This window comes from Idiotropiscis lumnitzeri, chromosome 14 (genome assembly GCF_059441095.1).
Source record: "Idiotropiscis lumnitzeri isolate Australia: NSW breed Sydney's pygmy pipehorse chromosome 14, RoL_Ilum_1.0, whole genome shotgun sequence".
Classification (NCBI taxonomy): Eukaryota; Metazoa; Chordata; class Actinopteri; order Syngnathiformes; family Syngnathidae; genus Idiotropiscis; species Idiotropiscis lumnitzeri.
In genome coordinates, this window is record NC_142404.1 from 13,132,158 (window position 1) to 13,159,686 (window position 27,529).

At 39.3% G+C, this 27,529-nt stretch overlaps 1 protein-coding gene across 4 annotated transcripts in view; it reads left to right on the forward strand.

The window, feature by feature from the left end:
* The window catches only part of thsd7ba (thrombospondin, type I, domain containing 7Ba), a 171,601-nt gene extending 144,553 nt beyond the window's left edge, over nt 1-27,048 (forward strand). For all 4 annotated transcript variants that reach the window (XM_088315438.1, XM_088315440.1, XM_088315441.1 and 1 more), the window contains 13 exons: nt 6,141-6,274; nt 6,857-7,010; nt 10,985-11,129; nt 12,770-12,885; nt 13,997-14,114; nt 15,414-15,559; nt 16,476-16,644; nt 20,421-20,594; nt 22,311-22,406; nt 24,453-24,535; nt 25,641-25,830; nt 26,107-26,194; nt 26,493-27,048. In XM_088315438.1, the coding sequence (XP_088171564.1) occupies nt 6,141-6,274; nt 6,857-7,010; nt 10,985-11,129; nt 12,770-12,885; nt 13,997-14,114; nt 15,414-15,559; nt 16,476-16,644; nt 20,421-20,594; nt 22,311-22,406; nt 24,453-24,535; nt 25,641-25,830; nt 26,107-26,194; nt 26,493-26,574 (1,695 nt within the window). In that variant the 3' untranslated portion in view covers nt 26,575-27,048. The remainder of the gene's footprint in view (nt 1-6,140; nt 6,275-6,856; nt 7,011-10,984; nt 11,130-12,769; nt 12,886-13,996; nt 14,115-15,413; nt 15,560-16,475; nt 16,645-20,420; nt 20,595-22,310; nt 22,407-24,452; nt 24,536-25,640; nt 25,831-26,106; nt 26,195-26,492) is intronic.
* Nucleotides 27,049-27,529: the final 481 nt, after the last annotated feature.

Here is a 27,529-nt window from a genome sequence, read left to right on the forward strand (position 1 = left end):
CCAATTACTATTGGAATGCCACACGCACACGCACGCACACACATATGTTACTCACTATCGGAAATCATTATCATTATATTTATAATGAAGGTTTTGCAGTAATGATCTTTAAATCACAAGTTTCTACTAATTTATAACAAGACGTGGCGTTTGCCAAACTATCACCAAATATGATTACCTCCTTATCCAGGAAGGACTTTTGATATACGCAAAGCACTTTTAATGAGTACTCATTTCTGTCCTACGATGGACCTATAGGTGTAAATCAAGCTTGTAATGATGTATTTATATGTTAATTTGCGAACATTTCAGAGCCCCTCTATCAATATGAAATTTCTCTTGGCAAGAGAGGAGGGTCTAGGTGATCCCACAAATCCATTTTGCCAAATGCCAATGCAAACCTTTTCCATAGATAGATGTGCCAGCTGCGAAATTAGTTACATATTTTTCTGCCAAAAACTACAAGCTTGCCGTACCTGAAGCGATTAGCTAGAATTCTGCCAGCGGCGGTTTCACCAGTACTATTTAATCATTAAAAGACCAATGAACTTCCCTAAGGGCTTTTGTTGACAGGAAGAATGTTTTCACTCTTCTCTTGTTTGTTGAGCAATTGCTCTGTTGGGATCTCCACCAAGGAGGTCATCCTTTTTTTTTTTTTTTTTTGTTTCGGGGTTGTGCTATGGGCCATAAAAAAGCAAATAAACATCGAGTGGATCTGGATTACTCTCATTGTTATTCTATAAGGCGGGAGAGAATTATGCAGCGTTTTTGTTCGTTGTTTGTGAAGGTCCACTGTTTCTGAAGACTTTGCTTGGATTTGGATTTGGGATTGGAATTAATGTTGAGTTGCTGGATTTAGACCATGGGTGGGCAAACTTTTTGATTGGCGGGCCACAGTGGGTTCTAAAATTTGACAGAGGGGCCGGATTAAAACATATAATGGACTGCATGTGGCCCCCGGGCCATAGTTTGCCCACACCTGGTTTACACTCTTTGCACCCAATGTTTTTTTGATGAGCTGTTTCCCTGACATTTTTTTGGCTATATTTCCTAGTGAACAATTTTCCTGTTGTTTTAAAAAAACAAGTATTGTGTAACAACTCGGAAAATAAATCTGCTTGTTCTGGTGTTACACGTCGACTCGTAATTTGTTACTCTGCTCCAAACCAAAACAGAGGTCACGCTGTCGTTTTTGTGTTTGTGCTGCAATTTAAGCTTTCAAATCAATAATGGCGTCTGCGTAGTTACAACTAATATTACAATGCAAAAAAACGCCGTTCAAATGGAAGGGTGTTGTAACATAATCAGACTAAGACTAATAATTCAACTTTTCTACTATTAATAACACCTATAACCTTTTCAAATCAACTACAGAAAAATGAACAAAAACAAATACAAAACAACTAGCATATGGCGTGCGAGAAGCGGACAAAAAAATATTCAAGGCATAAATATACCATGGAACACAGTGAAGACAGACCATCATCAGGTGGAGAAAATATGGGACAACTGTGACATTCCCAAGAATTGGACATCCCTCCAAATTAGATGAAAAGAAAAGCTGGTCAGGGTGGCTGCCAAGACGCCAACAGCAACATTGAACCAACTGCAGGAATTTCTGGCAAGCACTCTCGGTTTTGTACATGTGACAACATTCGCCCATCTTCTTCATATCAAAAGCAATATCTTGCAAATAAAATAAAATACTTGAAGTCAGACTGTGGGGAAATGTGTTATGGTCTATTGAAACCAAGTTGGAATGTTTTGGCAAAAGTGTGCCTCAAGCCAAGGGGATGCATCAGGCGATTTTACTTATTGTATTTTGGATAATTCTATAAAGTAAGGAGTATTTTAAAAACATTTTGGGACGTATCACCAAATATTCCGCTACTGGAGTCGAACTATTCAATTCGCAAAGTCGAGTTGAGTACATCCTAACCAATAACTGGCTGCTTCCTTCACCCTTGGACCTCTGAGTTGGACAACAATCACGTTAGAGCTCTGGTGAAAAATGTCTTTTGCCCTTTACGTTTCATGTCGTATGACATCACCATGTGTCACATCACTCATCTCCACTCCGTGTCTCAAGGTCCTGTGTTCTTTCATCTCCAGTCATGCCACCCAGGATCTCTTGTGACGTCTAATTCTGTGACATCATTCAGCGTCTCATTTATAGTGATGCCATTCAGTGTCTCAGTACCCGACATGTCACCGGGGTGCCGAGCCCTCACGAAGCTCACTTGAGCTCCCATGAAGATGTCGATCTGTGGGCAATGAATGAATTTTAAATTTTTAAAAATTTCGTCATTCTTGGCACTTCATCAACAAGCCTTCAGTTACACTTGTCACTCAGTTAAGGTATGGAATATAAAGGTCCTAAATTAAAATGTGTAAAGCTAATTCAAGAGTTTTAACATCTCGGCCAAAAGTTGATGTGATTTTATTATTCTTAGAAATTTATTTACAGCGTCAGGAAATGGAAGTCCGCCTTTTGTATAGTTTTGTTCACAGCCCACCCTACTTCATATATTTAAAACTATCTGACTGTATTTATTTTATATATATTATATATATATATATTTATATATATATTTATTTATTTTATATATGTATATATATTTTATACATATTTATTTTATATATTATATTTATTTATTTTATATATGTATATATATTTTATACATATTTATTTTATATATTATATTTATTTATTTTATATATGTATATATATTTTATACATATTTATTTTATTTATTTTATTTATTTATTTATTTTATATATAGGACAGTTTGTGTTATCTTTTCCTCTGATAAAACTAATAACGGCCTAGACGAGGCGAATGTAATTTTTAACAGCCTTGTTTACGTACAATGCACAGTCATTCAAAAAAACCATCCTCACGCATGCCGGCTTGTCGCACCGTCTTCCCATAAATTAATTTTTCAGAGTTCCGCATTGGGCCCAACCATTGCCCAGCTGTCGCAACCAACTGCATCGGTTTCAAAGTCATCTTTCCACTTTTGTAAATTATCCTTGAATCGTAGTCAATGAACACTGTCGTCCCTAACCCTCATTAAAAACGCAACGCGTGATTCAGTATGTATTATTTATGAAGTCATTCTAGTCATTTTCTTTTTTAAATATTTACAGGTTTAACAGTATAACACCACCTTGGAGCCTTTTTATGTAGTCGTCGCATTCATCTGGTGACAGAATCACCCCAAAAAAATTATTGACTGGGGAAAAGAACATTCACGACAGTCTGCAGGCTCGTTAGCTGCTTAGCGGCGCCGCATTACACATACCTGCATGTTTCCCTTCACACCCGTTAGATGCCGATGCGCCATAGTCTTCGAGAGCCTTGCCAGATGAACACATGGTGCGTTTCTCATTTCCTTTGAGGAATCCTCACAATCGCTGTAGTTGAATAATTCAATATGGAGTTTCACAAAGCGCAGTGTGTATTGTTGGGAAGCGTTGAACAATGCTGTGTCTTTTTCAGAGGAATTATCGTTCACATTTATTTTGAAAGGCAAGAACAAAACGGTAAGACAATTGAAGGGCAATGGCATTTCAGTCACAAAGACTTGGAGATGAGATCACTGACTGGCCAGCGCATGTTGCAATTTGAGAAGGACGGTTCTTATTTTCCATAGCTGCTTTTCCATTTCCCGTTCATGCCGGTTTTGAATAAATGCAACTTATGAGTTGATTGCATCCATTTTCAAAGGGAATTACACTGAGGATCAGGCAAACACATCACTTTCTTAAATGCAGATTTAATTATTATAAGCAGATATTTTGCTTATGTTGCCGCTCATGTGAGCAAGTCATAAATAAAGGGCCTGACCGAATAAGTCAACCAAATCATACAAACGCCTCGTTGAATGATAAAATGCAAAATAAACATTTGTCATGCTTTTTTTCCTCCCCTCCAGTTTCATATCACGAGCAATTTCAAATATTTAGCAGCACAATGTAAAGTATATATTATATATCACACGCTACCCGTCAAAGGTTTTAGAAGACCCTCATTTTTCCATTAAAAATCAAAATCAAAATAATTCATGCAGTTCAGTCGTACAAAACTTCTCAGAAACAATTCTAGTTAAAGAAATCAGAGAATCACGGACGCAGCCAAAATGTATTCCGTACCTTACATAGTTACTGAACAAACAGACTTGCGACATCGTTGCTCAATGAAAATTAATTATTGTTCACTAAGTTTTTCATCGCTATGTTGTAGAATTTCCCATGACTAAATGGCCCTTGTTAGTTGCTTTCACCTTGTCAAGTTCTAGTACAGTCGTAGAAACCAGCTCGGTGGGGTTTAAGTCTGGAGAATGTGCCTTTTTCTATAATGTCGAAATGTATATTAGTTTTCACTTCTTTTTTCCCCAACTTGACTACTTTTGTACAATTTCAAAATTCATTGGACTTGGCTTGACTTGTATTTGGGCGTTTTCAAATTGACCATTTAGTAGGAGATTTATTGATTTATTTTTTTGACATCATTCGTGACATCAGTTGAACTTGAGGCAAAAATTCTACATCACTGTAAGGTAGTAAACTAATTCTCATATTATTGTTCTTCTCTTCCCTTCCCAACCTGGGGCTTGTCATGCACTGCTAATATGGACATCCACGCAGGCTCAGGTCAGTTCCATTCACTCTGTACTTAAACTCTGCTTGAGCTAATGAAGACAAACTGCATGCAAGATCTGTCCAACTCGCACATGCTCCTGTGACCCCCGCGGTGTCTTTACTCCCGAGAAAGAACAATAGTTTCACCAAGTGAGCGCTGCTCGTCGGGTGGACAGGATTGATGTGGCGTCCATTTGGCCAATACTCTGCCTGCTTTTCCACTGGAGGGAGTCAGACTGACATTTCCAAGGAATTCTAGCGCTTTGATAGACTGTGAATAGCCGGTAAAGCATATTAAGAGTGAGCTTGAAATGACTTAGGTTTTTCATATCATCCGTGTATTGCTTATCAGAAGAGTATGCATCATTTCAATAGCGTGTAAAAGAGAAAAAGGAGAGCGAGAGCAGACTGCGTATTTTCCTCTTCCAACTACGGGGAAAAAAATCATTATAAATGTGTCATATCACATCTTCTTAGGAACATATTCGATAGGCTTATACTCCCTCTTTATATTACTGTCTGTGTGGTTGACATGATTTCACGCGACATAAATGGTAATAGTCACCAATACTCACATTTCTGAAAGTCATTCTTTTCTTGGCGACACTGTGGACTGATGTGCTGCCACGAAAGTGTTGGAGCAAGCAAGAGGAGACTATTTGCCAGTTTACCCAGCAGGGGCATCTGCAGGGACAGATGGGCGATGATGAGGGTGTATAATGGGCATCTGTGCAGCCTGGAGGGGAAGCAATGCTCAACAGTCATCCCATCTCTATTTTACACACACATACAAACACACACACACCTACTACAGCTTGTCAAAGCCTTTCCCACAAATTGTTCTCTGGAGTCTACCTTCCACTGCAGCCGACTATTACACGGTTAGAGCGTCAACGTGTTTACAGGAGCATGGCGCCGGCTCTTCTGTCTGTTACGTCAACATTTCAGATTTGCTGTCTCAGTCGGCTGAGAGTGAATTGGCATAACATTCACCCTCACCTGCGGTGCTTTCTACCACAATCATCCATTTAACACACCATGCAGCACTCTCATTCTCCAAATTCACCCATGAGTGAGCTAAATGTTTTCCTATACACTTGTAGAATGGGCTTACTCTGTATTGCACTGGAGAGGGGAGCCCTCTAATCTCGTTGCACACTTGAGTACAATGACAATAAAGGGATTTCTATTTCTATTTCTATTCTATTCCATTACACGTTCATCTGCATTCAGGGCCTCTTTATGGAGCTTGAAACCTACCTGACCTTAACTCGAAATTGGGAAATTGTAGTTATTATTGACCTCGATGGAATAAATAAGCCTATAATTTTGTATATCCAATTCCAGAAATGCTCCTTTCTCGACAGTGTCGGTAGTGAAAGGGGAATGTTTACATTGTGTTTTATTTATGCGTGTCCTTTTTTTTTTTTTTTTTTTTAAATACATACACTGCTGCTTTCACTGCATAATGAGTCTTTGACCTTGTGTGTGTGCAGGTAAATGAAGCTGTGCCATGCCATAGTGAATGCAGCAAATACAAGTGGAGGATTGAGCCCTGGTCCATTTGCACCATCAACACGGTGGGCGACTCGCCATCCTGCGGTGAGGGAGTCCAAAGCCGCAAGATCAGGTCAGTGAGCAAGTGAGCCTTGGCAGAGTGTCGGAATGGCAACACCCACCGGGGGGTTGCTTGGATTGGCTCGGGTTCTGGTGCTTGCAAAGCCAAGAGAGAACATTCAGCATAAACAGCTGCCTTCTAATGAGTGCTACTTAAAATAGGCAAAGCAGTTAAGTGTTGATCCACTCTGAATTTAAGCACAGATTTAGTTTTTTTGGAACGATACAATCTTAACATGATTCGATGCTAATGGAAATCCAATTAATTTGTTTCAGACTTCCAAAAATTGTAACAAAAAAAACAAGATGACAATAAATCCCCCCAACAAGCACATTTTCCAACTCTTAAGATATTTTCTTACATAATTTTTACTCATACTTTGCCTGGTTAAGACTTGTTGCAAGGTTTTTAGCGGGAATTCCTGAAGACTTTGTTTTACAAATTGATCTCTGAAACACCTGAACCTGAGAAGCCATGAATAACTTACTATACTGTAGAATAAGTACAGGAATTTGTAGATGTAATCCAGAAAGAGCTATTTGGGAGTACCTTGGAGACTTGTAATACAGCTAGCTACATCTGCTGCTCCAGCAGGTGTGTGAAGAAGGGAGCAAGTGGGGAGGTCAGCGCTGCAGAGGACAGTCAGTGTGATCAAGAGGAAATGCTGCCCAGAGCTCAGGTCTGCTTTCTGGCCTGTCACAACGACTGTGTCTTGTCACCCTGGGAACCATGGAGCAACTGCCCATTGGTAAGAAACAAGAATTATTTTTATTGGATAGATAGTTTGATTTATTATTTTAACGTAAGCCATTGACATGTTTTTTAATTGACTAAATTTTTTTTCCCCAAATGAATCACGGTTGATCTTTATAGTCACAAATCCAGATCTTGTGTGAGCAAGTCAAACTAAAACGACTAGAAATGAGCATTACCTGTTTCTACTGCAAACCAGGGACATTCTGGCTGTGCTAACACTTATGTTCCCTGCATCTAATTTATAACTTTTAATATAGAGTATTTGTCCTGAAAGTTCTGAATTACAGTTTTACTGTCTTAATGATCAAGTAAAATAATAGTAAACTGTACTTTGTCCCCCAAAGAATTACTCATGCACACATTGAGGTTGTTATAGTTGGATCTTTTGTAATGAGGTAATTATGTATAATCAAATTCAAAAGCTGAACAACACATTTACATTCTAATTAGACATCAGGGAAATGTTTGCAATCTAATATGCTATAGAATTAGATCAGACTCTTCTCTCTGGGTGTCTTGAATGAAATTAACATCCAAAGCTGTTGCAGATTGCGCATTAAGGCTTGCGCAGTATGTTTAGCTGTGGAATATTATACCACCATGTAAGCTTTGGTGGAAGCCGACCATTGTAGGCTACGTAATGAGTCCAAGATGAACAGCATTTCCCTGTTTAGTTTTTGGTGATTGGACTTTTGGCTCATTTTTGGCTCTTTGCCTTTGTGCTTGATTATGTCAGAAACTCACAGACAGTGGTTTGCTCTTTTCCTGGCCTGCGTCTTCTCCAGCTGTCTAGTGTAGTCTGAATGAACGGGGTAACAATTTCTATTTAGCTCTTCTCATGTTATTTGTCATGCAGTGAATGCCTGCCTCTTTTTTACATTTGTCCCAATATTGAATTATTCCTACGTCAGAACTTTTCAGAAAAAGCCAGTGATGGGGAAAAATATCCGCTGCCTTTTGATGTTTTGTGTAACATTTAGTTTTTCTCAACTGTTGTTCTATTATTTTGAATTGTGAAAAGGGGGAGTATATTCGGTTTAATACCTCTTTCGTTATTTAGGCAATGGATGATGGATGAATAAATCCCTGTTTAAAGAATGCAAAATTGTCAGTGGCCACCCTGAACGCCGGGCAGGACTTTGGTGATGCCGGTGTACGTGAATCTTAATTACATGACATCATTTGCGTGTGGAATACAAAGCAGAAGCCCTTTGTTCCAAAGGAAAAAAGGAAAACACTTCCAAAGGTCAATTACTGAGCGTATACGTAGGTACTTGTCTTTTTAGAAAATATTTTTTTTTTAAAAAACCTAGAAGTATCATATACTGTTGCATGCCAACACAAAGCGTCCCGTAAACCCTTTCAGCCACTCATTTAATTCGACATAAACCAAAAATTTATTACAGTAGACTCAAATCGTGACATCAAGCTCTGCACTCGCGCCCAGGAATGGTTTTAAATACTTCACAAAAACTGAAGACTCTGGTTACATCACCTTCCCAAACTCCATTTCAAAGGTCTGAGAGCCAAGAGTGGTGCAATAAAAAAAAATAAAAAAATAAATTGAAGAGCTGACTAGACTGTGTAATAGGTGGAAATTAATCTGCACACAAATATAGCTTGAGGCTGACGGACTTCCTTCCGCAACAAAGCTTTACAACTAGTGCTTTTTAACAAAACAGGTCGACTAAAATACCAAACTTTTTTTTTTTTCTTCATTTTTGTCTGAAATGCATAAAACGCTTTTATTCTCCAGCGGGCATAATTCCACGAGGCCCCAGCGAAATCAAAAGGAGTCGGAGTTATACTAATTTCTTCGACATTTGAAACCTCTAATAGATTTGCTCTTAATTTTCCAAACGTATGTGACTTTCAAACATGACGTGGACAAACTGCTTCCCTAATATCAATTTTATAATCTCTCAATTATTGTTCTCAATAAAAAAAAAAATTTTAAAAATCATGCTGAGTGAGAAACCTGCGAAGAGTGGCCTTTTATTGTGGGCAGCCTAAGGCACACCTGTGCAATCATCTTGCTGTCTAATCTGAATCTTCAAATGGATGGATTATCTCGGCAAAAATTTAATGTGACGTAGCTGTCATTCACCAAAATGGTATACATTTTTATTCGATGCCATGGTGTGAGCCAAATGTCGTATCTTTAACAAGGTATTGTTTATATATTACGGCCTAATTGTGTGATACTCGACTTTAATCATTGCAGCCTATTCAGAAACGGCGTGAGCATGCCTATTCTTCGCAAACTCTTAATCTGTCTCCCACCAAGCCCGATTGTACGATATGGTGTTGTCATATACAAATGGATTTGTGTGTTTCATTGACAAGTTGGTGTGAAAACTGCTGTTGATTAATGAGCCTGCCAGAGATGAGCCTCATTAGGAGGTGACATTGATTGAAGTGCATGTTCTGAAGAATCAGGACCACAGGGGCGGATAAAGCTTGACGCACAGACCTGTTCTTTTTTTCCTGTGACTCTCCCTCAGAGACTTGCCTGGCAGGTCTTGCCATCTTCAGCATTTCATTTAGTCACTTCATTTGTTTTTATTTAATTGGTTTGTCTTTGCCATCATGCTCACATTCGCTCTTGGTTGAGAAAAACAGTTGACAGGCAAAAAAAAAACAACCAAACAGTTTACTCAAAGAAGAGCAACAGCAATTCTTTATCGAGATTGTGAACAAGGCACTGTGACTTAATACAATACTTGTATCACACACAAAGCAGGAGTTGCCTTTGCTCTCTGCGGAGCCCCGAGGTCAGGCATCAGTTACTTTTGAAATTGCAAAACAGATTATTGAAATATATGTACAACACGTAAGGCCCACTGCTCATAGAATAACGCGACACCAAGTGATAGAGGTGGATCACTGTGGGAAAATAACATCTGACGTCATTTTGCCACGCACGGAGTGGTTGAGCTCCGCATGTCTAACAAAGAAAAGAAATAACTCCCTGCATGTGGCTTTGAGGCGCACACTCAGTATACTGTATTTTTTAAATTTTTTTTTTATTGAACCACAAAAACATGGTGCGATTGTCACGTAAGCAGATGACTACTGAGACTCTCCACACTTTGCATCCTAGCCAAAGGTACATATGAAATTTTAAATATTTTACCGTAAGCGGAACCCTCTCAACCGGATCTCACTTATGCTTAGAACACAGAAGCATATTTTTGGGGGTGAAAGCTCGTGTGTATTTTTGATTGGATGTTACATCGGTAAGATGACCACACAGTTCACCGGCAACTCAAATTTCGAAATGGCCGGCAACTCATGAAGCTAGTTGGCAAACCCCACGCACATCATGAAATATCAGTCAGTTTCGGTGTGCGCCAAGATTGATATGTTTAGAACTTGCAGATGTCTTTGTGAAAATGTTTCATAGTTTTGTATTGCTGAACCATGTCAAAGTAAATTCAATTGGGGAGTAGTCCATTTGATTTAAAGTTGTCGCTTATTGGGAAAACAGCCTGCTTTTAACTTTAAAACCTGCTGTGTTGGTGGAGAGAGGCTGGAAGTTGAAAAGTATTTTTTATTTTTTTTTTTGTAGAAACGTTCCAACTTCAGCTTCATGTTAACATCACTAGGATTTATTTTTTTTTTTTTTGTTTATTTATGCATTAATTCATTAATTTATTTATTTTCCTGTTGTACCAAATATATTTTGTATTTTTACCAATACATTGACACGTCATTTGAGCTCGTATATATTGTGAATCAGTTTCAATATCTTTGCGCAATGATTCCTGTATACAGCTAAATTATTATCGATAGTAGTAATATTAGTAGTAATAGTAGTCGCATCGACTAGCATGCAGAAAGTGCAACATTTCCATCTGACATGTTGAGTCGTGAAAATATAGAATAGCCTAAAACTGTCATCAAGTGCAGTCATAATGTCATGTATTTTTGTGTTTGCTTGTGCTTTCTTCCCTGCATGAGCAGCAATGTGACCGAGGCTCGGAGAGAAACAGGAGCAGACATATCCTCCGCCTACCTGCCATGGGAAGCGATGCCTGTCCAGAAATGGTGCAGTCAGAAAGTTGTACCCTCAACAGCACCTGCTTCACTTACCAGTACCAAGTCTCAGGTAGGCGGATTTTCTTGCTTCCACTGTACTTAGCGTACAGCAATTTTTTTGTATGTGTCTGTTGCTAAGCAATGTTTGTTGTGGCTGAACCTGTGATTAAAGAGAGGATGTATTAATTCGATGATTAAGAGGTTTCTGTTCATCTGCAGTAATACACTACTCTCCAATGTGGTAAGATGACAAATTTGCATAAAGGTGGAGGTAGAGTAATTTTGTAACTCACAACAATGGCATCATTTGCCTCAGTACCCTTCAATCCCCCACCCCAGATCTGAATCATACTGGCACATCCCGTCTGTTTATGTTCCTCCATAAACTATTAAGTCGCTTGGCAACTAACAAAACAGATGGAGTAAGAAACAAAAATAGGACGCCCTATTTTAGGGGTGGGAAACTTAAATGCTGAAGAGGGCCACAATTTTTCATGAGTGCTACTGGAGGGCCACATAGGACCACGCACTCAGCGGATGTATGACAAAAATGCTAGTTTCTATGGATAAAATATGTGCTCGTGTTACAAAATAACTAAATCACCAAATTCTTAATGAATGTTTATTATCGCTTATTTTTTTAAAGAATTTATTTTCTAAAAAAAAAAAAGTTTCTTTCAAAAAAGAATTGCCCATCCTTGCTCTAGTATCTACTATTTTCAATTGGATTAACAGTTCAGTCATTTTCTCCCTTCCAAACAGATTCCATATTTAGCCTGTAACAAATCACCTTCATGACCATTGTTACAAGTGAATTGAATATTCAGGAGGGTGATTCCACCTAAACAACTGTTGTTGGCTCACGGAGGCCTCTCTCCAATGAGCTTAACGGCTGTTGTGTTGCATCCCAAAAGAGTGATACCGTTTGTGGCTGAGGCGCGCCTCCAACTTTGAGGATAAATACTTTGGTTTGCAAACCAGCACTGAGGCTACAGCTGTTCTATCCAGCCTGCTGAGAGGAAACATCTTAGCTCATTGTTTCCCTACTGTTCTCACTCTGGGACCCGAATGATGGCGACCCATTTCTATACGACTTAGGAACACTAAAGAAAACGCATTGTTCAAACAATCATATTTGAATAACATAGAGTCACAATACATGACATGTTCAAAGTGCCTTTCAGCGGATTTACGGATGACCACAACTGCTGAATGTACAATTAAAATAATCAAATTAAATATCCAAATTGTACAAAATATCATATCTTCTTTTTAGATATGTGCCTTATCGATAAAAGTAACATTTCTCATGCATACGTTTCAAAAGAATGCAAATCTGACCTAGGATGCATTTGAAATATAGGTGCTCCTCAGTTTATGGCGGTGTTCTACTTTGACCGCAGCAACGTAGAACGACTTTGTAATGTAATGTGTAGGAAAAGGACGCAGTCTGTCACTAATCTACAGTAACACATTACTGGTCGGTCATAATTACAGTAAATATATGAATAAAATAACACTTGAGAAATATAAAAGGATCCAATAAAAAAATAAAATAAGTATGGCGCTTAAGTGCTTTTTTTTCACGTTTTCTTACGCCACTTGCATGCCATTCGTCACCTCAAAACATTGTCGATACATTCGTAAAGCGAGGAACCGTCATTTTTTTTGTTACTGTCTAACATATTTAAGTGTTTGCGTATATTGCAGAATGGAGTACATGTCGACTGAGTGAAAATGCCATCTGCGGTGGTGGTGCCAGGCAACGGCTTGTCGACTGCGTCCGCAGTGATGGGAAGATTGTGGAATTGCAAAAGTGTGAGCAGGTAGTTATTAACATGCAGTGCCTACCTACAGGCAATTATTCAATCCAATTAGAATTTTTTTACTTATTCATTGCAATTGTGTGGTAGTTGTACAGCATTTGTATGTTATGTCATGCAGTGGTGCATTGTTTGCGTTTACCATATTTGTACGAATCAAAACGGGCTTTCGTTTATGTTTTTTTGGGGGGTTTTTTATATGTGAAAAAAATGTATCCAGTATATAAAAAAAATTGTACATTGTACAACCGGGTTTAATACTTCTCATCAAAAATTCACGCCGCAAATCCACTTTAGACTTTGTCAACTTGGAAAAAAAACTAATAATAACGAACAAAGCCGACCCAAAAACTCATTTGAGTTAATTGAATTTATAAAACAAAGCTCAAAACAAAATAAGAATTAACTATAATTAAAATTCCTAAACTATAATAACCCTGCTCTGCTCAACAGAAAATTTTAATCAGGATAGGATAGATTTTTGATGCTTATTTTTTTTAAAAACTTTTTTTTCCCAGCACATCAGATTTTTGAGATTTTAATTTTGGTTTTTTATTATTCTATGATTATCGGCGTTCGCTAGGTGGAGAAAAAGGGCAGATTTCAAAATCAGTGCAAAAAAAAAAAAAACATCTAAAAAAGTTTTCATTGTATCTCCGATTAGAAAGTTTGGTAAGAATTTGTGTACTGGATGAATGGGTTCCTTGAATTGATTAAACTGCCTGCCAGGTACATTAACATTCATCTCACGTGAAGATCAGTGTGACCAATCATTTGTACCTCAGCCCCCTTTGTTTCAAACAAACAAGGTTGTTCGCGGTTTCAATAATTTATATATATTGCATCTGTGTTTCATGAGGCAATTTGGTCTCAAGCTAAATTATCTGCAGCAGCTTCTGCTTTTCTCAGTGGCGTGTTTAAAATGAATTGTAAACGGCTCTTGGTCCCAAATGCGCTGTTCATTTTTTCATACATTGTGTCGGACAAAAAAAATGAAAGGATTTATGAGCCTCAGTGGAAATTTTGAAAAAAAAAAAAAAAGTGTGTTCAAATGTTTAATTGGTGGGAGAGTGGTGCGATTATTATGGCTGCCTTGTGCCCTTTTGTCATGTAGCTTGGACTGGTCAAGGAATGGAAGTTGGTGGAGAACTGTGTGGTCGACTGTCCGGTCAGCTGTGTCCTCTCTGATTGGTCGCCATGGGGACAGTGCCTGCATGCCTGCGGCAGCCAAGGTAGGAGAATACCAAACCCCCCAAAAAAACAACGAAAAAAAAATCACCTAACCCAGTGGGCATGGCAAACTGATGGACAGGCACTGCGGATCACATTTGCGAGACTTTATTATCCGATATTCTGCAGGATTCTGCATGAATAGATTTCAATGTATTAGAATATTAAAAATGAAGCCTTTTTTTTTTTTTTTTTTTTTTGCAAGCCAGCATCATGTTTTGCCATTTGTAGCCGTGGCATACAAATTTGGTTTCAGAGGTCATGGTGAAAGAACAGCAGGTTGATTTTTATCTCCATTTTATATGGCTCACCTGACCCATAACAGGATAAGCACTTTTTATAATTTAGTGTGACTAAATAAAATATATATCACATCCATGCAGGGTGGTTTCAAAAATGCAATTAGAGATCACCAACCTGTGGCCTCCTTTTGAAAGAGATGTTTTATTAGCTCATGCATTATACAAAAGGTAATGATTTTAACCTGGATCCATGCATCGTTTGCCAGAGCTTCCTAAAGCCAATCTGCAGGAGAGAAACCTTGTTATTCTTTTAATTGGAAAGACTTACTGGCATCTTCCTAAGTTCATTAATTTTAATTTGACATTGGTTGCTCTTGCCTCTTACCCCTCCACTCTGAGAAATTCCCAGCCAAGCATGCTGCAGCTGAGGATGGAAATTTGGTCTCACGGCTCGGTCGCCGCTTCCGGCCAGTCTGTGAGCGTCCACGAGAGATTTGTCTCATCTCTGTTTCTGGGTGTGATGATGACGATGCCATGGGAGCGTTTGTCTTTTCAGTTTTTTGAGAGCTTGTGGCATTAACAACCACTTTTTTTTCCCCCTGTCTTGACCGCATCACTGATGAAGGTCATGCACAGATACCAAACTGTTCTCAAACTAGCAAAGCCTCTCGGGCCACTCTTTTCTTTTCAGCCATTTCCCAAACTTTTACGCTTACAAATTATTAATGAGTCCCTTGCACGAAACACTTGTGTTAAGAGACTGCTAGACATGAGCATTAATGATGAAACAGAGGAAAAGTGCTGTTGAACTAATTCCTCTTTGTTTCCGGCAAAACGTGTCGTGAGGGAAAAGCAAGCGTGGGCACAGCTGTCTTCTTTCTTTTGCATATGCATTATATCAATTTTAGACGCCCTTTTCACGCCGCTCATTGTATGAGTTATTTTGGCGTGTGGAGCCATCTTTTTAATTGTTTATCAGTTTGTCGTGTAACAGAAGCAGATTAAAGGAATGGTTCTACTCTAGATTGCATCTTACAAACGTGCGCGTGTATTCCGCAGGGCAGTCTGTGCGTACTCGGAGAACCTTGCGGGAGGCTCACGAGGAAGGTCGGCCTTGTCCCGACCAGCTCATCCAGACAAAGCCATGTCCCATAAGTCCTTGCTACGTGTGGCTGCTCAGCGACTGGTCCCCGTGCACCATAGAGGTATGGCTACATGCACTGGTACAGAATAGAAAAAAAAATCACAATATAATTTGTATGGGTGGAGTTTCATTTCTTTTGGTATTATCTTAAATGGGCGTGGTTATAAATGGCCTTTTGCGCTGTTGTGGGAGTGAACACAGCCCATTTGATTACCAGCCATTTGAGGCCACTCTTCTTATTTTCTTTAAGTTCAGCACAGGTGAGTCATGTCGTCTTTTTGGCGGAATGCATAACGGGCTCGTTCACGGCAGTCCATGCAGGAGATTTGTAAGCTCGAACTACAGTTTTGAGTAACTGCAAGAAGATCTCAACTTGGGGATGATGTAAAGTTGGCCACTGTACAGTGGGAACTTGGAGGCTGCCTTCCACCGCTGATTGAGTGTGTATCTCCTCCACTCACACTGCTTTTAAAAAAAATATGTGAACGATGATGATATAATAATAATACATTCAATTAATTAATTTCTACACTGATTCAGAGAGTTCGATGCACGCAGTTGTCATAGTTATGAATGAAATACGATGACATGCCTCTCACATATCAGTGGAGCACAGAATCGGACTGCGCCACGACTTAGACCTGCTTTTAGTTGGTCTATGGTCTTGTCTATTTTCGGTCACCGAATTGTCACGTTTGGCGGGGGCGTGTAATAGAAAATGCTTGGCACGAAAATGAAGACTCACATCACCGGTCTATGAAACTAAACCCCTTTTATAGCTTCCAGATACAGATTATCCGGGGGGGAAATATATGTTTCGAGTGCACCCACCATCTGTTGTGTCTCTTCTCCAAATAGAATGTAATAATGTCAATATAATATTCCAATTAGTATATTCTTGTGTTGGTGGGGGGGGTAATGGGAAGCAAGTTGCTGCCCTCCTAAAATAATTGTCCTGTGCGCCCACACCCATGTAGGGTGCAGACTGTGGCGAGGGGCTTCGAAGAAGAAACCTGTCATGTGTCATTCACAAGAGTGACTGGATCGAGTCTCCTCCTGTGCCAGTGGCAGCGGAATTTTGTGGCGATAAACTGTGGAAGGAAATTCAACGAGATGTGGAGCAGCCTTGCTTTGTTCCCTGTCAAGGTAACGCTGCCCTTGTTTAAAAAACACTTTCTCCATTCAAATGTATCAACATAATGCACAAGAGCCCTCTTGCAACACTCTCACGTTACAGTAATTCCTTTTCTTTTTTTTTTTGCCGCTATAAATTATGTATCACGCATTCATTTCACACTCATAACACCAATAATTATTTCCCTGCTTTACATGCTCCATCGTCAATACTTGTGCATTCATTTGCTGGAATTCATCTACGCCTTCAACTCATTGACATTTCAGCTGCTGCTGTGCTGAAAACAGCTGCTATTGCCAAGTCAATAAACTATCACAATAACTAATTACCCTTTTATCTATAACTTGTCATGTCAAAAATTATCCTCTGGCCTCCACGCGCTTCCACTTGCTCAACTAACCGCATTATTTACCGATGCAGTCGCCGCACCGACACCTCTTCCTTAGCACACAAATTCTAAGTATTTAATAATGAATGCATGCTACTGCTACATGATGCCACTCACCAGGTGTTAAAATTGTCATTTTGCTATCATCAACCAGGGGCAGCATTGCTCCAATGAAGAGTGTTTTGTCTCTTTCTAATATGTGCTTTATATTAAACACAAAGCCTCATTCCAGTTCCAAAATATGTCAACATTTTGTAGTCCTTTTTGTGTTGTTTTGGGAGTGGTTTCCATTGTGTGTGTCAGTCAGAATGGTTTATCAATTCTGCCTAGTAACAACTATACTCGCTTCTGTTGATCATGGGTCACTACTTTGCAAGGTAGAATGTTGTTGCAGTCGTTCCCCTTGTATTTAATCCAATTAGGAATATAGTAGTAGGCTGAGAAGGACAACTATATAATAATAAATTTGAAAGTGTGAGACTGCATTGTTTTGTGGTCTTTTACTGTTTTCATGTTGTGGGATTTATTTTTTTTTAACTGTCTTTGTTATCGTAGCTCCGTGTCCAGCTCTTTGTATGCAGCTAGTGGTTGTTTTTAAGTGCTTTATAAGTTGAGTTTATCTCTCTGTAATTGAGCTGTATTGTCCATTGGAAAAGGTTATTTTTACATTGCGGACCAAGTAAAAAAAAAAAAAAAAAAGGATGGATAAGGATAATCAGAATTCACCTCATTTGTTCCAGTATGATCGAGTGAGTATCTATATGATATATTTGTGATGATCTGCCGGCTTCCGACCCAGAGACTCTTGTTTGCTGTGAATACGTACCATCTTGCAGTGCGCCTCTGATGTTTGCCTTAATTCCTCCTCACTCAACACACGGGTGCCGCAAGCTTCAGCTCAGGATCGGGAGCTTTTGATGTGATTGTGTGTCAGTTGGTGAGAAATGCTGCAGCCAGGGAAGAGGCTCTTCTAATGTATGCAATGCTCGGTAAATGTGTCACAGCTGTTCACTTTTGACTATTCCCATGGCACGTTTGGACAACCAAATCACGAATCGTGAACTCCTGATACAGCAAATATGTGCAGTATACTATAAATAAGATGGAAGCCGATGCTCTTTATTCAGTCTCGTCACTCTTTTACCTAAGCCTGCCATGGGAATCGAACGTGGGCCTCACTTGCGAGATGAATCAGCTCACTGTTTTCCTGATGCCATCGCCTCCTTCTGTTGTCTTTTTGACAAATAGCCTACATTCTTTCTTGACCTTATTAAGTATGCAGTGTAAAAAGAGAGACAGACACACACTGAGTGGTACTGCACAAAAGATTGATGTGTTGTTGACTGCATTGGAACATGGACTACGACTGAAAAGCCGTATAATGGTGGTACAGTCGGACCGAGCGCAAAGGTGAGACTTGAAATGAATTAAAAGCCATAGTGCAGCAGAAGGATGCAACCCGAGTAAAATCCTCGAGTATTTAAAAATACTAGCAGAGAAGAGGATGAGCTCCTTTGACTGATGAAAAAAAAAAAAAAAGTTTGAACATCGCTAGTCAGTCTGGTTATTACTTTGACTGTGAAATTCTAACTTGATTGGACGCATCAAAAATTGTGAATAAGTCAATATACTCACCATAAACGCCAACTTCCTCGCTCATCATGATCCAAGCCTGCTCCTTTTTTGTTCCGTCTTGGGAGCTATCAGAAGCTGGCCTGCATCCTTTACTCGCACAGTTAGCGTTGGGTCTGACAGGCATTATGCTAGTAGGACTACATTTCCCGTGATTCTTTGATACGGAAGCAGGAGGGAGTTCTAGTTCCAGCTAGACGTAAACATGTATGCATGCTAGCAATTAGTTGCGTGAAAGTAAATCGCTGCATGCTCGAACCACGTGGTGAGTCCGGGTTGTTCACAGCACTTTTTTAGTTTTCTGCTGAGTCATTATGTTGTTTTTAATACTTCAAGGAAAGCAAAAAAGATTAGCGTCAAAAGTCACTGTTCCGCCTGACACGTTCTTTTTACTGCTTGTCAATCCGAAACGGATGTTTTTGGTGAAACCAACCAATGTTCTAGAAAAGCGTGACTCTTTCTTTTGATTAATTCAGTATTTATACTGTCACAGAACACAATATTCAAGTCAAGATCCGTCCAAATGCTCTAAACCGACAAGCAATATGGGCGTCTGTGCTCTGAAAATGGCGGAGAACGAGCGAAGATGATCCAAAAAATATGAACGTTATCCTTTTGGTCTGCTTTGACAACTTTGTATGAATTAAGTATCATTCAAGCACTCCAGTCTGGCCCGTTCCATCACTTAATGCGACAGTTTACCCTCTTCAGAGAGCGACTTCCTGCAGGATAACACTCCAATGTCACAAATAAGCTTAAATATGCTTCACCATACCATCAAGAGTCCTTGTCTCGCCCCTTCTCTGATAAGAAAGTGCTGGAAGTGAGCCGCATGCTGACATTAGCAGTGAAATAAGTACGGTCACTAGATCATTTCATCACCTCTCTGTGGTTCATCTATCAAAAATCTGCGTCGTAGTGTGGGGGTTTCAGGAATCAAAAATGTATCTTTACATTTTCAACCGTTACTTGAATTTGTAAAAATGCATTTCAAACTGTACAAAGTTGAACCATTTTTGTGTGAATGTAAAGCACCTTGCAACATTTACATTTCACTTTAATGTTCTTTATTCCGCAGTGGCAATATATATAATATACATATTATATATTATAATATATATATATATAAAATATACAACTTTTGTGTTGTTGTTTGCACCTCAGTTGATCATAAATGTAATCATCAATCCACTTAGCCACAAATAAGTGTGCACGTTCGTTTGTGCATGTGTGTGCACGTGCGTGTTTTTATATATTTATTTATTTTACACATGGTACAAAATGACCCCATCAAAGATTACAAGGCTTTTTTTCTTGTTTGACCTTCAAGTAGCAAACTACTCATTTGCTTTTTGTAGCGTGACAAAAAAAATAAGTATTTTATCAACCAGTTTCCTCCGCTAAAAATCTCCCGAAAATCAAATTAATTTAGCACTCGCCGCTCCCTCGCGAGACACATTTTACTACTGGCTATTGAGTTATAAGTTAATGTAATATATGACGGCGGTTGGTCTATTATCTCCGAATACCCACTAGGCTGTGAGTAATTTGTTTGTGCTTTTGGTATCCGTCACAGATGGGTAGAAGTAGTTTTCTCTATTAACTGTACCAAACACTGTCAGGGGAACGCCAATAAAATGATCCCTGAAATAATGCTGGCCGGTCCCCGTGTTCAGGTGTGTGTTGGAAAATCATCTGATCGCATTATTGTTGAAGATGTGCTTGCCAATAATATTTTTTTTTTCTGTCGTCATTTCCTGTCTTCAGGAGACTGCCATTTAGCTGAGTGGTCGTCTTGGAGCTCTTGCCAATTGACTTGTGTGGAGGGGCGCAGCTTTGAAAGCACAGGACGTCAATCCCGTTCCAGAGCGGTGATCATTCAAGTCACTGAGAACCAAGAGACTTGCCCGCAGCAAGTCTTTGAGACGCAGCCATGTAAAGGTAAACCTTTGGACCTGTTTTCAATTTGAAATCAAAACTTATTGAAATGCCCTTAATCTATTCCAGTCCTCCCAAAATGACCAAAATATTTTGTCAAAAACAAAATGTGTTCCATGCTCCTTACAAGTGCTTTCATTTTGCATTTGTGTGTTTGACTGCAACTGAATCATGTTCGTAAGTCAAATTTGGGCTTGCAGAACAAAGCAAAAAAATGATCAAGACTCCTTACCTGGGGTGCTTGTAAATTACACTACCAGTGTATGGCACTGAGAGGCCGTGGCTTCCATCGGCGGTGATGTCAAAGCAATCTGATTGGATGATCCATCCATTTATTTTTTTCTGATGGCTTTTCTGTCCAGGAGCCAATGCCAGCCGTCTCAGGCTAAAGGCCGATATTTTGGACTGGTTGCCAGTCAATTACAGGGCACATATAGAGAGAGAAAACAATTCATACTGCACTGAATGGGAACTAAACCCACACTGCCTGCACGCAAGTCGGGCAAATGAACGACGACAGCGCCAGTGACTGCTGTGCTATGATCTCTCTTTTGATATTCATGCAGAGAAATTGAATGTTTTTTTGTTTTTTAAATCCACTGAGTGAACACAAAGCTGTTAAAAGAAGTAGAGGAATAAAAATGACAACAAAAATGCAGCGGGTGAATGCTCGAATCACAGAGCATTGACTCCGCTGCAAGGATAGTCAAAATATGTAACTGTCCGCTGTTTTGCATAAAGACGCACAAATAACCGAGCGACAAATTGTACCAGCAGCACAACACTTGATTTTTTTTTTGTGATTCCCGATACCTGACAACTACTCAATACATCACCATGTACAGCAATTGGCAGCGTTCAGTTTCATGTAATTATGGTTTGGGGGTTTGACAAAACTAAGGCAAAAAAAGGTTAAACGGTGATATAGCATATCTCGATGTGCAGTCATGATATTAATGACAGTTTTGCCATATTAATGTCAAATTGAAAGAGTGTTACAGGCCATTATTAAAAGGTCAGTATTCTAAGCATCGAAAGGTCATAACTGCGTCACCACGTATTCAATTTTAATGAAATATTCAGGATGATGCATCAGGTTACTGCATGGCCCAGTGGACTTTACAGATACACTATACTGTATGCACATGTATTTTCTCTAAGTTTAGTTTGATGGACTTGTCTAAACCGCAGATCTTTAAGTGTTGTTTTTGTGTTTCATAAAATCGGCTTGCCCTTTCCCCCGTTTATACCTTGATATTCACACTAAACCACAGGCTTCTTTTTCCCCTCATTAATTAGCCACTTTTAAAACCATTTGTCGAAGTACTTGGCATTTCATTTAATGCCACATTCTCATCTTGCCATATTTGTCTTATCTAAATAGTCTGATCTTTAATCCTCTTTTTTTTTTTTTTTTTTCGCGATGGAAAAGTCAGAATGCGATGTGACTCGAATGTCTCCAAGTTTTGTTCACCAGACTTTCCCTCCAGCATAAAATGTACTTAAGAAAAGAAAAGGCCGTCTCTAATTCAGTTCCAACCAATTCCAGCCGTCCCATTTCCTGTAATCCTCACCGAGTGGTAAATGGTACCCCTTTTTCCCCCATCCACATTATGTCTTACCTTGTCTGGTAAAATGTCCATCGCAGCCTAACAACGGCGCTGGATGGTCGATACGAGCTGCTAATGAGCATCATCTGCCTCTCTGCTTCTGCTACAGGAGGCCAGTGCTACAGTTACCAGTGGAGAACAGGAGGATGGAGCAATAATGAGAGAGCAGTGTGGTGTCAGCGCTCGGATGGTGTCATTGTCACAGGTGAACACTGTCAGCTTACCACCCCAGATGGGTCTTGAAGCAGCGTTGTCATAGAAATACGCCGAGCTCTACATAAATGTGAATATCTTTGCACTATGTCTGCGTTGATGCAGTAGAGACTTAAGTGTCCTAGTTCTGTTTTCATGCACCTCACGCTGGTGTGAGCCGCAAGTTCATCAATATGCATGATCAAGGTTTCATGCGAGAATGTTTTTCCGGGGGACAACTGGAAAAGGATGTGACATCTTTTACAATGTTCAGAATCTCACAAAAGCAAGAATACCCTCACATTTTTGTCAATAATTTATCACATATTTTCAGGGGAAAATATTGAAGAAATTATATTTCACTACAATGTAAAGCAGTGTTTGGCTTGTAGTACGTGACAAAAGGGTAAAAAAAAAAAAAATTATGTAACTTCACTGCCAGTGCAAAATAACTTAACACTCAGCCATTAATGTCGTGATCGATGGCAACAAACACGACGACTAGTGAAAATATCCAAATTGGGCCCGAAAAGTAATTTTCACTTCTTGCTGTCATGTGACTTTTTCATCTTACAAGGTAAGACGTGAATAATGAGCCTATACAGTAAATTTAGTGTATTGCTCTTTCACACCCTCATTCTGTTTGTGGGAAGTTAAAAATGTCTTAAGAACGCTCTGCGGATCTAATAATAAAAAAAAAGAGGCCAGTAGGTTGAAATGTTATTACAATAAATACTACATAAACAAAAAAATAATTTCTCCCCCAGTACCTCCTAAATGACCAATATTAAAATACTACAGTGTAGACCAAAATGTCCATCAAAAATCAGGCAGGTTTTAGTCGTAAAATATCTATCACTAGAATGGAAAAAACAGCTTTTTAGTTAAAAAAAAACAAACAAAAAAAACATGGTAACACGACACACCAATAAAGCTCAGCGTCAACTATGAGATAAATGTAAAACTAATAAGGTGGGTCTTTACTGATGTTTTAGGAAAAATATGTTTAAAATTATTGTTGGACATTCTAACATTGTGCAGTTTGAACATTAGCACTGTGCTTATAGTTATTAAAGTAAAATTAATAAATAAATAAAAAGTTCTGCTGCTTTAATATTGATGAGATTGGACCTAAGTAAATGTTTAAAAGCAAACATTTCATTTGTAAATGCAAACGTTTTAACTTATGAATTAAATACAACGGAATAGTACTAGGGCGTGATTCTTTTGCCCACCACTAGAGGGGGCCCTCATATCACCTGTGGTCGTGGTAAACTCGTACATGCTAGGAGCACAGGCCTAGGCTAAAAAATTTATAGCACAGTAACCACAAAGTGTTACTTCTTCACTGTTGTCCTATGAAAAGATTTAACAAGATAAATAAAGAAAAAAGCCTGTGTACTCATTTGTAAAATAATGTATGCGGTATTTTCAGTTGTAGGGCCAAATCCAATGCGTTAATTTAAAAATACTAGCTGGTAGTGGCAAATAATGGCCTGCAGTGCCAACACGTCTACCACATCTCACATGAGAAGACAAATTTTCGTATCGTGCTCTAGTTGAATTTACCACCTTATCTGATGTGCCTATTCTCAGTGCGGCCTTCATTGATTTCTCCTCTCACTCTTAGCATAAGTAATCAATAAGCCAGAGGCTGAGCTGGGAGGCTTTCAATCCATATAAATATAATCATGCATTTGTATGTGTGGGAAGAAAAGCAGGCGTAGAGAAATGGAACAAAGGTAGCAGTGCTGAGGGAATGGAGGCTTAGGGTGAGCTCTGTGTGCTGTAAATAGAAGCCGAGTGTGATCTTATCACTTTAAAGGAAATGTTTCTGGCAAATATGAGCCCAGGAGGAATAACCTCCCTTTGGAGAGGAAGCCCAACACTCTTTGATATTTTGACATGTAATTTTCCATGCTGGAATTAAAATGTTCACAGATTGATCATGGACCCTGATAGGCAACTAAGCCCATTAATCAGTGGTGGCACTACATTAATTTAATGATCGATGTGACTAGGCGCTGAAGTGAAACCCCCCCTTTGTTTTCTCCTTCAGGGGGGTGTTTCTCACAGAAAAAGCCGAGCATGATTCGCCACTGCCATCCACCGTGCTCCAAGCCTTTCTCGCACTGCACGTCGGTAAGATCACACACAATACTGTCATCGCACGACATCGAATTCTTGTGTCGTCTTGCCACTTTCTTTCCATCGTGCTCGTTTCAAATGGACTTTGAATGATGTCATCTTGAATTTTTAAGAACGGGCTATAAAGTATAATTATATGAATGCCAATAAAGGCAGGCTGGATGCCAGGATGCGACTACACCTTGAGAAGGTGGGGGAGCTGCATACAAATCAAAAAGCAATCAAGGAGACGTGACAAAACTTTGAAGTTTTACTGCCCCTCGCAGTAGCCTTCATGCAACTACAAGACATGACCCAACACTGAAAAGAACCAATGCCTCATGAGCCCCAGTTCATTAAAAAAACCCTGAAATTCTTTCACTGTGTTTTGTCTTGCTTTTGCAAATTTGAATACTATTAATTATATTACAATTAATTTGAACCTACCACAAATTATGGTCCCTGAAGTGTAAAATAGCAGCTTGTAAATGATAACTATAAATACATAAAGAAAAAAATAATGGAGACTTTCTCATCCTGATGAGAACATTTCTCATTAGGATAAGAAACATTTTTTTTTTTTTTTAAGGACAACAATGTGGCATGCATGCATGGGAGACCCTCTAGCTCCATTTCGGTCTGTGTTGTTTGTGTGAAAATGATTATATTTTCACCTGGGACTTTATTACAAGCACATTGCTGCTCGTCACCATTGTGTTACGTCTGAGAGACATTTAAAACTAATTTTGAAGTCTTGCTGCCTGTTTCGGCACAAGGAATTCACCAATTTGGATCGTGTGGGTAATTTTATTCATGAACGTTTACAAACATCTCTACAGTTTTGTCATTAGCACAAGAAATGTCTCGTTTGGATGAGACACTTTCTTGTTTGGATGAGTAAATTCCAGAAAGAAAATCATGAAATCGGCAAATTTGCAATGAATTACGAATATCCAGACGCCTTTTGTTTGCTGACGTACCATGTCACTTTTCTAATTCAAAATGCATATGTGCTTCGACTCTATATAGTTCGGTAACAACTGTTGCAAGAAATAAGAAACCCTGTCGCCGTGAGCTCGCTAAATAGTGACCGTATATAACCTCCGCCCTTTCCATGCAGAGTGGTGTGTGTGGCTGTGAGAAGGGTTACACGGAAGTGATGACCACCCACGGCTTCTTGGACTATTGTACTCGAACCCCTGGAGTAGACACCAATAAGAAAGCTGACGTGAAAACCAACTCGGGAAGATTAAAACCGTCTCAGGCCCGAGACCGCCTCACAGAGTGGACCTTGCGACCTGTTGGCCCAGGTACTGAAATGGAAATGTTCTGTACTGCTTTTGACCCTTCTGCTCGAGATCATTACGTTTCACTCGTGGCTTGAAAGCGCTTGAATCGCTAAGCCACAGCTGGAATTCATTGTAGTTCAGTATATGCTGTAAAAATAGCTGAAGCATTCTGCAGAAGAATATGTTAATGGAGGCTGAACTTAATTTTTTTTTTTCGAAATGATGACTATAATATTTGAATGTTTTCTCCTAAAGCACGAATATACATATATCTAAAAGTTGACTTTCATTGCACAGATGGAAGAGTAAAGCTGTGGGTTTACGCCGTGACTGCTGTCGGATTCATCTTAATACTCTTCATTATTGCATTCTCATTCCTGGTCTGGTATGTACCATATTATTTGCTCAAGAGCTTCATCACGTCGCGCAATTTCTTCACAAAACTTCTAGTTGCATGTGGGGCCTTATGCACGCCGTCGATGCCGACAGGCAAAGTGCTGCCAAGCCATGAAAATTCCTAACCATCTGTTCTCCGTGCTGTCAAGGCTGACTTGTATACATTTCAACATTTCACCATGCTGCTGTCACATATTGGAACTCTGCATAAAGACTGACATGTGCTGCCTTGAGGCAACAAATCAGATGTGTTGTCACCTTGTCGTCCCTATTTTTTTTATTTACAGTAAACCAGCTAAAGTCACAAAGACGTCCCCTCCGCCACAGAAGCCTTTGACCCTGGCCTATGACGGTGACATTGATATGTAACCACGTGGGTATTCTTCACACCGATGCCCTCCTCTGCCGGACTCTCGACGCATTCAGACGCCGCAGGTGGTACAAACGGACCAAGGAACTCTCTTAGAGCCGCACAAAAGCAATTGCTGTTGAACGACACAATTTCCCGTGCTGAAGTGCTCCTCGAAAGAAGAGCCCAGAAGCCAAACTTGCAACATGGACGCACCAATGCGGACTGGCTTGCAAACTTGAAATCATCAGAGCTTGCAAAAGCGTAAGCATTTTTTTTTTTTTTTTTTAATCATCGTGTATGTGTGTTGAAAATCAGAAGGACCAAATGGATCTGTGGTTTGTCTCTTAATGGACTTATCCAAAATTCATGACATACCGAGGCTGAACACTTTTCTCATTCTCGTTGGGAATTTGTAAAGGAAATGTCACAACTTTTTTGTGTAAACAGCCTTTTTTTCTGAGAATAAACAAAAAAAAATGTTTTATGCACTACATTAGTGCTGATTCACAATTCCTTTTCCTTTGAAATGACTTTTATAGTGTTTAAAATGTTTATGCAAGTCGTTGCTGTTGGATTGTACTTTGTTGACGATGACATATGTTGTGTAGATGTGGAGACCAAAAGCAGGCTTGCCTTGAGTTTAACAACATGATGCAGTCATTTCTCCGTCCCAAATGTCATTAGACACCCAGAAGCCAAAAAAAAATGTCAACGTTTTGAACATTTCAGTGAGACAATACTGCTGAATGACGCACAAACTTACATCATATAACAAACGAAACTCACATGAATGCCAGGAGGTTGAACACACACACCGTTAGGTCGGGAGTTATATGGGCAATGACGTGATGATTTTGTTTTTATACACCACAATGGATATAAACTAAAGCAATTAAGTTGCGAGACTTTTAGCTGTATTTTAAAATTTTCCCCAAAATATGGGCACTATTCAATTTCCCAACCTTCAAAAAG